Source organism: Ammospiza nelsoni, chromosome 2 (assembly GCF_027579445.1).
Source record: "Ammospiza nelsoni isolate bAmmNel1 chromosome 2, bAmmNel1.pri, whole genome shotgun sequence".
In the NCBI taxonomy this organism is placed as follows: domain Eukaryota; kingdom Metazoa; phylum Chordata; class Aves; order Passeriformes; family Passerellidae; genus Ammospiza; species Ammospiza nelsoni.
Genome location: NC_080634.1, coordinates 113,136,079 through 113,150,214, shown reverse-complemented (window position 1 = coordinate 113,150,214; position 14,136 = coordinate 113,136,079). Strand labels below are relative to the sequence as shown.

At 42.7% G+C, this 14,136-nt stretch overlaps 1 protein-coding gene across 1 annotated transcript in view; it reads right to left on the bottom strand.

The window, feature by feature from the left end:
• LOC132069597 (amine oxidase [flavin-containing] A-like) overlaps window positions 1-5,861 on the bottom strand; it is a 36,981-nt gene extending 31,120 nt beyond the window's left edge. Inside the window, exon 1 of the mRNA XM_059465905.1 lies at window positions 5,808-5,861. Coding sequence (XP_059321888.1) covers window positions 5,808-5,853 — 46 coding nt within the window. The 5' untranslated portion in view covers window positions 5,854-5,861. The remainder of the gene's footprint in view (window positions 1-5,807) is intronic.
• Window positions 5,862-14,136: the final 8,275 nt, after the last annotated feature.

Below are 14,136 nucleotides of genomic sequence, written 5' to 3'. Positions count from 1 at the left end.
AAAAATTGTTTCCTTTCACTGACTAAGGATTTAAAGATTTTTAAATTTCCACTGAAAATATAAAAAGACCCCAAGCCAACAATGCTATTAATTCAGTAGCTGCATCTTAAATCCACAGAAAAGAGCAAGAACACACAGTGTGGATCACAAGTCTACATTTATTTCTAATTCAGTGTTGCCTAATACCATAACATCACGAATTTTCTGCTTGTCAGAAACCATGTTTTATCTTGCCATACTTTCTTTCATGTCCCTTCTTGTAGAATCCTTGGCACTGAAGAGAGATTGAGTTAATGTATTTTGTCCTTTTCAGGTAAATCTATTTAATCTCTTTTTCATCAGTATTTTTTCCCTTATAGGAAAAAAAAAATTCACTTGATTCAGCAAAGATCTTAACAAAAAGAGAATAAATATTTTCTACTACAGAGTACATTGTTCAAATGAGACCAAGCCACTTACTGGTCTCAATGGCATCACTGTCTAAATTCTTCTTACAGATGCAAGCCTAGTTCTGAAGGACACAAAGACGCTTTGTCATGGACAATGTTAGCAGAAATGCAGTGGACAGGAAGAGGGAATTCTATTCCAAGGATGAAATCACTCCACACACACCCACTGTGATTTTTTCATGTCCACAGCTTCTTGCGGTAAACTTTCCTTCCCCAAAGTAATGCCCTCCCCCAAAACAAAGGCAGAAAAAGTTAATGAGTATAAGCACAGGGTTGGAAATAAGGCATCTTTCCTCCAATTACACATTAAAATAATGAAAGTTTGATCCCACCTAGTAATGGAAACAACCAAGGTAATTACACACATGCTATGACTATTGACAATTTTTTTATTTAGTGTTGTCCAGAAAAAATTCCTGTTACCTAAATGGTGACTTTTAACTAAAAAAGAATGTAAAAAAATGTTGCTGCTAATTTATGATCAATGTCATCACCACAAATACCAATAACATCAGTGCTGGTATTTCCAGAAAAGACATAATGCCTGTCCCATGCCTGGTTTTGTTATGTTAGGGTATTTTTAGGGATCTGTTGTAACTACTTTGCTATTTCTTTTGCTTGCTGAGGCAAATAACACTCATAAGACTTCAGTAGCAAACCAGAAGAGCACATTATGAAGAAGAAGGCAAATGGAAATTGGTACTTCTGCTTATTTGCAATTACTGTATAAAGCATCCATTACACTTTGTATGGGATTCTGGGAGTTTTGTTCTTGCTGTAAAGTTTTGTCATAATGACAGTCAGCTTGCTAGGAGTACATTGGGAACTCAGAGCTCTGAGAAACATTCTTATTTATTTCTGCATCCCCAAAAATGGTCTTTAGGAATCTCTGCTATGAAATAACAACATTATCAGCTTTCTGCTTGGCTCCAGAAAGAAGGAAGGAAGGAACCAGGTAGCTGGAACCCAGCACAGGGCAAATGCAAAATGATAATCAGAGAATACATTTTATGAATCAAATATTGCATTCCTATAGGTCAAATCCCAGGTAAATACAGAAGTAACAGCAGGGGGGAAAAAAATTATTGAAAACTACTCCAGATTTACACAGGTCAGACTGATTCTATCTCCCACCAACAACTGTGTGTGTTTGACAGTTTATCTGACACCACCACCCACCAGCAGCTTGGCGTGCTGTCAAAACAAACAGGGCAGTGTACAACAGGAACTGTGCTGCCAGGATGGCAAGGAGGAAAATCTGCATTTGCTCATTATTCAGTCTCTCACTCAGAGCCCAAAGCCAAGGCGTAGGTAGCTCGAGGGGTGAGGCTGTCAGTCACACACTGTGGAGCTGGAGATGCCAACACAGAGAGGAAAACAAAAATGTCTTAATAATATATCATATGTTTTATTTCTATATAAAGGCTAATCATTGCTATTTTTACATCCCAGCTTTTCCTATGATTTCTGGCCCTTGGAATCCTCCATAAGTGCAGCAGAAAACAGTGCTGCTTCCTGCACATGGCTGGGAAATCTCAGCTTTGATTTTGTAGAACCATGCAATCTCCTCTTTTCTAGATAAAAACAAACATATTTTTCTGTGGAAACAAAAACTATCCATGTCAGTGAATTATAGTCTTAAGTGGAAGATTCAGTTATGACTGGTTTTCTCTTGTGTTTTATGTTTGTAACACAATGTGCTGAAATTTCTTCCAAACCACATTTGCATACAAAATTTTTTGGACTTCTCTGCTTCAGGACATACTTCTCCATATCTGCTGCCTCTCTGGTTTGCATTATGTAGACAAACATTATTAATTCTCCATGCAATCTTCTGATAAACTTGGCTTCCACATGAGGTGAGGCTGGCACATGAATATATTCCCATGAAAAAAAGTTAACATATTTTGCTTACATTCTTATATCCTTTTTTTTTTTTTTTTTTTTTTCTAAATGAGGAACTATTTAAGCTTGAATTTTCAGGGTGTGTTTTCCAGGGTGTGGTTTTTTATGATTCTTTTTTGCTGGAAAATCTTGGTCAAAACTGACTGTCTATTTCTAAGTGTCTAGGGAAAACATATTCTTTGATTTTGAAAAATCAGGCCTTTTTTTAATGCCTATTTTTTGGAAGTTGCAGCAGCAACTTGAAATGTTGCAGGGAGGTAACCTTGGAGTCAACATGGCACATTTTGTTGTCTATATGAAAATATGATCCAATAAGGTCAGTAAGAAAGTTTTGAGAAATTACAGGTCACAGAAGTCATCCTCACATCTGACAAGCTGAATATCTGAGGTTTCTGTCAAAATTCTCTGAGCACTTAATGCTGTCCAGTTGTTAATGAGCAGTGCCTGAGGAGTGACTGAGCACCCAGGCCCTCCTCACAACATTTTGTGCCATCAGCTTGCTAGGTTTCAACAAACACACAATCTGGTAAAATCAATCATGTCAAAATCAATCCAGAACAGCACTCTTCAGCTCAGCAGAAAACCCTATAAATAGAAAATGGGAGCAATATTTGAGCCATATAAATAAAAACTCCCTGTGGGTATGGGGAAAGTCTTTAACTTCAGGCACCAGTTTATTTAATATGCTTGGGTATAAAATGCTGTAATCAATATTAACTGTATTACAGGGGACATTATCTATTAAGAGTGACACAAACATGTGCTTGAGGCTTTTACTGGCCACTATCCACATTTTTAACATGCAAGCCCAAGTGGAAAGAGGAATCCATCCCAAACTCTGCACCTCCCTCTCTGCAGGGTGCAAAGGCACTTGCTGATGCAGCCTGGACACTTTGAGTGAGATTCCATGGGATACAGCAGGAAAATCCCAGGGGTACAAGCCACCCAAGCAGAGATTTCTTCCATCCAGTTTTTTGTCCCAAATCACTCTTTGCAGAAGCTGCCTCCATCCCCAGCCTGCAGCTCCCTGCAGGCAGAGGGGATTCTGTGTCCCTGGAATGGCCACATTGTGATGTGCATGCAGAGACCAGGAGCAGAGATGAGCAGAACATGTTCAGAAATTCCACACTGTGGTGTGCATGCAGAGGGCAGGAGCAGGGATGAGCAGAACATGTTCAGAAATTCCACACTGTGGTGTGCATGCAGAGGGCAGGAGCAGGGATGAGCAGAACACGTTCAGAAATTCACTGTTCAGAATTCACTCTCAGGACCAGGCTGTGCTTTGAGGAATAGACAACTCCAGAGCTGCCTGTCAGGGTTTGAGCTTCATTTCACAAATACTGGACAAATAATTTAAAAGTCACAGCATCACTGCTGGGAAGTTCACACCTAACAGAACCAGCATTTTGCTTATACCTCATACAGATTTCATGCATTTGTAGTAAAGAACTAGTTTATCCCAGAGTTCCCTACCCCTTCCTGCATGCACCAGGTAGTGAGTATTTAAAATACAACAGAAGGAGAAGAGACACAAATCTCACCAGATGAGTCAACTGCAAATTCAATTTCAGCAAGTCAACACTGGAATCAGAGAGATGGAGGGGAAAGCCTGTCCATACTGGAGCATGATTTACTATGTATTTCACCAGAAGCAGAACTCTAGATGCAGATTACTTTTTCTTTTTTTTGTTTTTAAGACTGGAAAGCAGCACTGTCTAACCTCTTGCAGAACTGAGGTGTAGGCATATTGGTGCAGGAATGGCAGTAACAGAGAAGCTGTGAGAAAAGCAAAACAGACCAGAGGTTGATCAGAGTTTAATCCCCCAGCTATGAAAGGCAGTGTACAGTAAAAATGGATTAATTATTAAATAAGGCATTTATTGTCCATTTCTCAATGGCTGTTTTCTTAAAATGATGCCTGTGCTAATTCCTAACAGGCAGACACCAATGTCTGTGCCACTGGCATGGGGTTTCCACTGGCATGAAAAACGTTCCTGTACCCCAGGAATGCTGTGACATGTTTATTTGTCTTCCTAATGCCACCGACAATTTTTCAGGGACTGTGAGCACCGTGAAATTTTCTGCCTGGCTCCATTTCAATCCCCACACCAGGCTTTGGTCCAAGGCACAGGTGTCACAAAGTAACTCAGTGTTTTTGTACGAGTGAGGCAAAACACGACATAGAAATGCTGAAAGCATTTTCTGAAACACTGCAACAGGCTGGGGACCTGGAGGAACAAGGCACCCTGAAGGGAACAAGAGCTTGTCAGAGCTCTAAAATCCACATTAAGAGGATGTCACCATCAGCTGCACACAGAAATGGTGGTAATTCCCTAAGGACACTCTGTGCATTTTACAGGAACCCTAAGGATGAAGACCAAATGTCTCATTCTAGCAGGAAAATTACCAGACATCTGGTAAAAATCAAAAGTAAGGAAATCTAGATTCACACTCTTCCTGTCTGTTTAGTGATGCTAGAGATTATTTGCTTATTTACATATTCACAAATAATTATTTAAACAATTACTGTTATTTTAGTAGAGGAAATAACATAATTGCATAAACAATTTGCTACTTTATGCATGAATTCACTGCAGATTACACCAAAGGAAAGCCTCTGACTCCTCCTCAACACCAATAAAACCTAACTTTACCCACACCAATAATGGCTGTAATATCGCTGAAGTCGCACAGTCACAAAACTCACTTTTTCTGAATCACTACTGAAGGAAGGACTGCCTGAAAACTGAGATCTGGCCAAAGCTGCCAACACAAAATTGATCTGAGGTACCTAAACCTAAACACTAATTTTCTCCAACACAGCAACATTCTCATTGTAGGTAACATGAAAGTAATTAATTAACGGGGTTTTGAAAGAATAAGGGTGATGATACACCCGCTGGTGTGAAAGCAGATCTGAAGAGTATTTTGGGAAGTGTTGCCTGGTGAAGTGCGAGGACTCCACGGCACTTGGGGAATCGGGCTGCCTCTAGAACAGCTCTTCTCACAGCAGCAGAACCTAACCCAGAGATACTCCCAAATGTTTATTCTGCAGCAATTTCCCAAACAAAACATCTGCCACCGCTGCACGGACAACCTGAATAAACCACGCCAAAACACCACCTTTGTCGGGATCAGTCCCAGCCTGAGTGCACCAATCCCAGCCCGCATCCCCGTATCCCTGCCTGGTTCCCACCTGCGGGCACTGCCAAGTCACTTTTCCTCCAGCCTCCCTCCCGACCCGCACCAAGAGCGAACCAAGGCAAGGAGCAGCGCTCTGCGCGATCACGACACGGATCATTGTCCCTGTCCCTCCCCGAGCGCCCCTGAATCCCCCGGGTCCCGGCCCTGCGCTTCCATCGCCCCCGCGCACCGCCCCGCGCCGCTCCGGGGCCGCTCCCGGCGGGATGCCCGGGGAGCCGGGCGGGGACCGCTCCATTCCCCCAGACCCACCTGAGATACCGGCCCCGATCACGACCACGTCGTATTTCTGGGCCATGGCGCTGTCCCCGCTGTCCCCGCTGTCCCCGCTGTCCCCGCTGTGCCGGCTCCGGTCGCGGCCGCAGCTCCGTCCCAGCCCCGAGCTCCGGCAGCGCCGTCCCGCCCGCCCCGGCCCCGCCCCTGGGCGTGCCCCCACCGCCCTTCCACCAATAGGCGCGGTTCGGGGGAGGGGCATCAACTGGCCACGCCCACCCGGAGCTCGGTGTGCGGCCCGACGGGGCCGGGGATGCTCGGGATCGCCTGGAACACCGGGGCACCGGGGACACCGGGGAAACCGGAGACACTGGGGACATTGGGGACACCGGGAACACCGGGGACACCGCGAATATCGGGAACACTGGGTACACTGGGGACACTGGGGACACCAGGAACACTGGAGACAACGGGAATACTAGGAATACCGGGAATGCCGCATCCCGGGGCAAGCATCGCTACCGGCTCCGTGCCGCACCACGCCAGGGGGATGAGGCAGGCGGGCGGCAGCGTGCCCGGTGCGGGATGCTGAGTGCCCGGTGCGGGATGGAGAATGTCCCGGTTTGGGATTTAGGATGCCACCTAAGAAGCAGGCAGCGCTCCCTTAACCCCGTGCTAGTGACCCGCAGTGACTGCAGGAGAGAAGGAGATCCATGGAGCCAGAGGCTATGGCAGCCTGCAAGCCTCTCCTCTTACTAGAATCAAGTCATACTTGATCCATGAGCCAGGGAACAAGGTGTTAACCTTTCCACGGATGTATCTTCACAAAGACAATGCCTGAAATAATAATTGGTTGTCAAAATTAGCTACTATTACTGCCCTGGAATGATGGTTGTGATATTCCTTGCCATGCGTTCTACAGCTCGTGCAGGTTTTATTGCCAAAGTGTAAATGTCATCTCTGTGGAGTGGAAAAAATAAAGAGCCTGTCCATCCCCTTCCAAATAAGCACAGGAGACCTATACAGTCCACACAATTATCAGAAATCCTAACGCTGTTTCATGTTAAATATTGGTATAAGTTCTGAGAGTTGCCCAGTTCTGCAATTCCAAGCCTGGGTATGACCAGTGAATGCAATAATACTGTAATACTTTTTGGCTGGTGTTCTTTGAAATGAGTCAGTTTTCTCTTCTATAGGGAAAATACAGGACTTTTGGGTTTTGTTAGATGTCCAAATGAGTGAGATGTAGACCTGTTGGTGTGAACCAGAGGAATGCTACAAAGATGTTTGGAGCACCTCTTCTATGAAGAACATCTGAAAGAGCTGTGATGGTTCAGGTTGGACAAGAGAAGCCTCTGGAAAAACCTTATTGAGGGCTTTCAGTAATTAAAAGGGGACTATGAGAAAGATGAGGACAGACTTTATAGCAGAGCCTGTTATGATAGGACATGGAATAACAGGCTTAGACTAAAAGAGAGCTGATTTAGGTTTGCTATAAAGAAGAATTTTTTTACAGTGAGGATGGTGAAACACTGTAACAGGTTGCTCAGAGATCTAATGGATGACACATTCCTGGGAACACCCAAGGTCAGGTTGCTCCCAGCAACAAGATGTAGTTGAAAATGTCCCTGCTCCTTGCAAGGTGAGTGGACTGGCTGAGCTTTAAAGGACCCTTCCAACCCAAACCGCTCTGTGGTTCTCTGACAGCAGTGACTGAATACAGAAACATCAATAAATCACTAAGCAACGGCGCAGGAGACAGAATAATGGATCTTCCTCGCCAATAAGAACAGGTATTTACAAAGTGTAAGTGCAGAGCTCAGTAAGTGTGTTGCAATATCTGCAGACACTGTAGCGAGGCAGAGCAGCAGATCCCTGCTGCTCTGGGAGATCATTCGCTGACACAGAGCTCATTATCACTGCGATTGCTGCTGCTCCATGCCAGGGTAAAGGGAGCACAGCAGGAAGGGACCCAGGCTGTGAGAGTGGAACGGATTCTGAAGGAGAAAACCGAATGTACCAACACCCACTTTGTGCTCAACAGAGAAAAAAGCCTCTGTTTCTCGAGGGAGATAAGGACACCCACTCCCACAGCTCTGCTGGCTGCCGTGGGCAGGTCACAGGGAATCTGACAAATAAACAGCTTCACTCAGGGGCACCTCCCTCATAATTCAGGAACCAAGTCTGGAGGAGAGCAACAAAAACATCCTTTGTGATAACAGCAGGAAACTTGTGTGCATCTAGATAACTTGCTGAGAGATAAGCTTGCCAACAAATCTCCAGTGCTAAAAGGAGCCGTAAGAGTCTTGATAAAGGGCAGTGGAGACCGAATGGTTCTACCTAGACCAGCTCTAATGATGAGAGATAATATCCAAGTGTGATTTATACAAATTGTTGGCTTAACCACTGCAGTAAAGAGTGAAAAAATTCCTGAGGGGTTACCAAGGGTTACCTCAGGATCTGACAGATTCCAGAGGCAGCAATGCCTGTCAGAACCATGTGACTGCTTAGTCCTTGGCATCAATAAGAGCACTCAGAATAATTCTCTCTCAGCTCAGACCTGCAGGCATCTAGGATTTGGCAAAAAAATAAACCCTGAAGCCTTGCTTGAGAACAACAGGATAAACCAAATAGACTTGCTGAAAAAGCAAGAAGTAGGGAAGGAAGAAGGTGATGTGTCATATTGAGAGTGATCCTCCTCTTCTAAATGCAAGGACCATGTTTTTAAAAACAGATTTGAAATGTGTCAGAAATTCGCAGAAAATAAAGAGATGCCAAACCTTACACTAAAGGAAATTCCAAACAGATAAAATTTTATTTAGAAATACATCAGCTGTCACTCAGAATGGAGAGTTGATTAAGAAGGAAATGCTCACCAATAGGCCCTCTTTGTTATGCAGCATAAAAAACAAGGGAACAGCACTGAAGGATGAATATAGGAAGCTTCTGTTGCTGAAACCATTTCCTAGCAATCTCTCTAGTTGATTTATGTCTGCCTCAGTGATTGATCTGTAACAATAATTTGCTGAGCCTGCAGAATGTGCATGATCATAAATGTGAAGGTGTAAAATGTCTCAGACTTAGAATTTCAAATTTGCCAGGAACAAAGCACTGAAAGCTGCTGAGAAATACAGTGGAATATCAAGAACAAAGCTTTCACTTGAGATCATATCTGTGTCAGCAATGACAAAAATTGTTGGGTAGCCCCAAGAATGGGCAAAAATGGATAAATTTATTGATCAAAGAACATGAAGAAAAGTATCCAAAAGTAAGTAGTATTTCCAAGTCCTTTATTGTACTACCACTGTTTTGCTCTCAGTTTTTCCAACTACTGAAGTGAGGAAGTCAAATTTCTCACATCATACCATCAAGTTACTTTGTATCTGCTCAATACCCCAAATAATGAGTAAAATCAGTCATAATTGTTGTGAAAAACACAAATATTTTGCATTCCTTCCTGATTTCAATGTTACTTATTTTGCCAATGCATCCAAAAATTAGAACACAAACATAGGGAAAATCTCTAGCATTAAAATGAATTGTTTTTGCAAAAATAAAGTATATTATCTGTAATTGTATAGTGTAAATATACAATTGTATATTGTAAATATCTGTAGATGTATATTGTACAGGTTTTTAGCTATTTACTTGTTTTATTAGTGTATTTTGAAAGGTAAATAGAACCTAAATGCTGTAAGTAAAGAATGCGTTATCCCTGGAAGACTGATTGCCATTACCAAGGTCATATTTACTCCCACTTAACCACCTCTAAAGTCATGTAACTCTTGTATATGAATAATACCAACAGAGCTCCTCTAAAGTACCCTAGAACTTGCCATCTTCAGTGTTACTGTCAGCTGAAATTTTTGCCATTAACTCATCATCTGTGTTGATTAGCACTCTACTCTGCACGCACAAAGATGAGCTTTCCAGGGAGCACCAGAGCCTTTTGCAAAGCCTACATCACAGAAATTTGCATTTGCACACATTTTAATTCTGGTAATTATAGGGTTAGCAGTGTGGGTTCAGCATCAAGCTGAAATGTGAAAAAATGTGAAAAATAAACTCTCCCAGAAATCAGACAAAGTAGTTCTTTTGGCAGCCCTGTTGTGGGGCAACAGGGCAAGTGGTGTGGAGCAACGTCAGAACTCAGCTGTAGGTGATGCTGTATTTTCTAATAACAGTTTTCTATTTTGGAACAGCATCTTAGGCTATCCTAAGCTAAATTTAGGGTAATTTATATGGCTAATCATGTTTATAGATGCTGGTTTTCTTCCCCTTCTCCCCTCACTGGCCAAGGCCTTTAACAGTAACAGAGATCATAAAATACCATGTAGCACATGGTATTTGGACAATGTTGCACACCACAAATAGGGGGAAAAGAAGTTCCATAAAATGTTCCAGGCTTTTAGAGTATTTTCCTCTGAAACAAACTGCAAACAAACAGCAGCATTTCATTGTCTCCAAGGGTTCTGTGCAAGAGGAAAGAGAGAAAATGTGCATTCACTAAGAGCAAGGAAGGGATAACCCAGCCTTCCGCCCAAAGCAGATCCAGGGCTTGTGTAGTTTGAATGCACTGAAGGATGGAAAAACCATGAGCTCTGTGGGTTTCAGGGTCTGGCCACCCTCAGAGTGAATCTTTTTTTCCTTACATTGAGTTGCCACTGCCTGTGGCTCCAGGCTGTGCTTGCTGCCCCTGTTCCATCACAGGGTTCTCGAGGTACTTTTGTGTTTTGGAGCTTCTCCTGTTGGAGGCATTTCAAAAAGCATTAAAACCATGGCACTGCCAAGTAGGTCTTGAAAGCAAAACATCATGATACCATGTCCTCAGTGAGTCCCCAAGGGAATATTCCTACAATCTCTTCACCTCTCTCTGGTCCCCTAAATACAAAGTTATCTAGACCCACTGGAATGACCCCAGCTGGGGATTCACAGATTGTTCAACATGCTGGCAAAAATTGGTTAATATCAAATTGGTAAACTGTGGATGGCATGGTTGAGTATTAATCTTTGTTTTTATAGACTAGGATGTATAATCTTAGTTTTTCAAGATAATTTTCTTCCTTAGATGTGTATTCAAAACCATCACCAGTCTGATGTTGCAGAACAGTCTTCACTGGTGTGAAAAATTGGTTTGTACACAAAGATGGCTGTGGCATATTTATTCATCAGTGTTCATTTTTATTGGCATGTTTTCAACAGTGCTAGGGATCTCATGCTTCCTGACCAGCTCTTTTTCAGGCACTGTGCTGAATTCTAATCAATGAATAAGCACCTTGAAACAAATTATCATTAGTCATGGCTGTTAGCATTTGGTTAGTTCATTTTGCCTTACAATCACAACCAGGAATTGTCTGATACATAAACACAGACAACAAAAATTCACTGTCTACCCTCTCCTTGACCCGTGTTTCCCTCTGGCTCATTTACAGAGCATCCCACAAACCTCCTGGTGCAGTGCCTGTCCTGAGTGCAAGACAGTGGGACATGGAAGGGGATGAGGGGAGTGGGATGCTCTGAGTCAGCCCCAGCAGTGGCAGAGCTCCTGCTCTTCAGCACCTGATTGATGCAGGACCCCCTTATCCCTTCTCCATCCCCAAAGCTCTCAGCTCCTCCACAGCTCTGGATGTAGAAGGGATCATTATGTGAAATGTGAGGCCCTGGGAACTTTAATTCGGGATATAAATGTTGAAAAGGGGGTGCCATGAAGACAGATCCAAGCTCTTCTTGGTGCCAAGGACAGGAGGCAATGAAGAAAATGAATGAAGTTTCACCTGGACATGAGGAAGAATTTCTGTCCTGTGCAGCGACCAAGCACTGGAACTGATTGTTCCAACTGAAGGGTTGGAGTCTCCTTCACTGGGGATATTCCAGAATCATCTGGACACAGTCCTGTGCCATGTGCTGTGGTAAGTGGGACCAGATAACCCATGGTGTTCCCTTCCAGCCTGACTCATCCTGTGATTCTGCACTGGAGAAAACAGGCAGCTGCATGTCAGGAGTTTTCTTAAAGCCATGAAGAAAAGGTCAACTGCTATGACTTCAGTGCCCTTAGGTAAATAAACTAGAATATGTCTAAAACATTAATTCAAATTTCAAAGTGCTCCTCTACACCTGGGAACAGAAAAAACAAAACACAAGCTTAAGACTTGTTCTCTCAAGAGCAGTGCCCTCAGCTACATGCAGTGAAACTTTCTGTTCCCCCAGAGAAACTTGTTATGTACTCACTGCATGAAGTTTTCTGCCTCAGGATGCCAAAAGATATTTTGGCTCTACAGAAATGTGGAATAAAATTTTAAGTACTTTTTAGCCACCAAAGAATTAGGTACATGTTTTCTTCTTTGCTATGATAGCATCAATAATTTAATTTTGCAAAATATTTCCTACTCTTTATTTAATCGTGTAATACCACAGAATTAGCCATGTGGGATACAAAAATTCAGAAGATAGTTTGAGAAGGAGACAGAACTACCTCACTCAAATTTTTAAAGTAACTTCTCTGCATGGTTGTGCAGTCTAACTAAAACTATTATTGATATTCTAACAGCATCAGACACTCCTGTTTGTACATCTCAGAATTGTCAAATACTTTTAAATTAAGAAAATGCCTCAATTTTCTTCAAAATTTGTGCATCCTACTGATGAGCATTAGGCAGGCTTCATCAATGGGTGAAATACAGCACAAGTTTCCAGGTACCAGAAGCCAGGTGTGCCCAGGCAGGTCTCACACAGGGAAGTGGCTGTTTGGTTCAGAGTGAGGAGAGCTTTGTTCCTGGTGTTAGAAGACACAAACACAATGCTCCAGGAAGTAGCAGGTGAAGTGCAACAAGCCCATTTTCTCTCCAGACTCAGCCTTCCCCCACACTCAGACTCTCTGAAAGAAAACAATGATTTTTAGATGTCTGTACAATTTCATAGTTCCATTGCAGTGGCAACAATATATTTCAGACCACCTCTTGACAACCATCTTCTGAAGGCAAAATGATCACAAAACACAATTGTTGTCTTTAAAAATGTACAATCCCTCTGTGTGGGAGTGGGTGCTTTTTTCAGAAGATGTGAAAGAAACATAGCTGCAGATACATCTCCTGCTAACAAAATAAATATAAGGTAAAGATGTTGCTGGTAACTAATTTTTAATATCTTTAGCTCCCTACTTTTTTGTGTTTAATTATGTGCATTAGTTCAAATGCCAGTGTCAATACAGATGAAGTCTTTCCCTTTCTTTCTAATTTATCTTCATGACTCATTTGCCTTCAAAAGGAGTTTATTGTAATAACTATGGGATAAAATATAGTCATTGACTGCTGTAATAAGGATTAAAAAAATATGCATATGTCTGTATTTGTTTTCAAGATAAAGAAGCTTTTCAAGTTAAAGATGTTTCAACGTGGTTAAATTAAATAAATCTTTCAGGAACTTTTGTTTGACTGACACTTTCAGCTCCAGTAGGGGATACCCTGCTAGGGAGGTCCAGAAGAAGGGCTCCAGGCACTCCTCAAACCTCTGGAACTCCTTCATCCCATCTTGATGGGGGAGGAAGACCTTGCTGGGCAGGACACGTGGTGCTTTCAATGCTGACCAGATAGCTGCCAGCAGAGGTCTGCAAGATTTTTGTCCAAAAGTCACATAAAAAGCCCGGAAAGGGGAACAAGTGACAGCAGAGAGCAGCCACTCAGCAGAGGCAGAGGCAGAGCTGCCTGAGCTCTGGGAATTGGGAAAAATTTCTGTGTCACCTCTGCTGAGCTCAGCCCCTCAGCAGGGCATGGGTTTAACACTTTGGTTTAACACCCTGCCTGCACATTTCAGGTCTCTGGCTGTCCCTGTGCACCAGAATTACCTCTGCTCTTTCTGAGGGCATGTTAAATTATCTTTGCTCCATTCTTAGTTTAACAGCTCCTGTTGATTTCCCCAGACTCCTTTTTCAGGTTTTGGATCCCTGTGTCCTTTGGGAGGAAGGGTTGGTGTTGCACAATGTGTGACCCAGCCAGTGAATGGGACTTTTTGTGAAGGCCTGGACTTTGCTCATGTTGCTTAAAGCACTTGAAGCAGATTTCTACTCTGCAGTGTCATTGCTGCTATCAAGTTTTCTCTGTGCCCTTCACCACCACTATAAAAGAATTTTTATGCATCAGGTTTTAAAATGAACTTTCAGTTGTATTAACTAAATGTCCCCTTAATTGCCAGCTCCATAAAAGAGTGGCTTAGATATAGCTCATGGATTGCTGGTATCATTTGGGGTTAGGTCAAAGCTTGTGTAAGAGATAACAACAATCTGAACATAATGCTACCTTTGGAGAACAAGGATTTGTTATAGAACACAAAGCCTGGCTGCTTTGTGTTTGGACAGTATTTTAGAAGCAGAAGC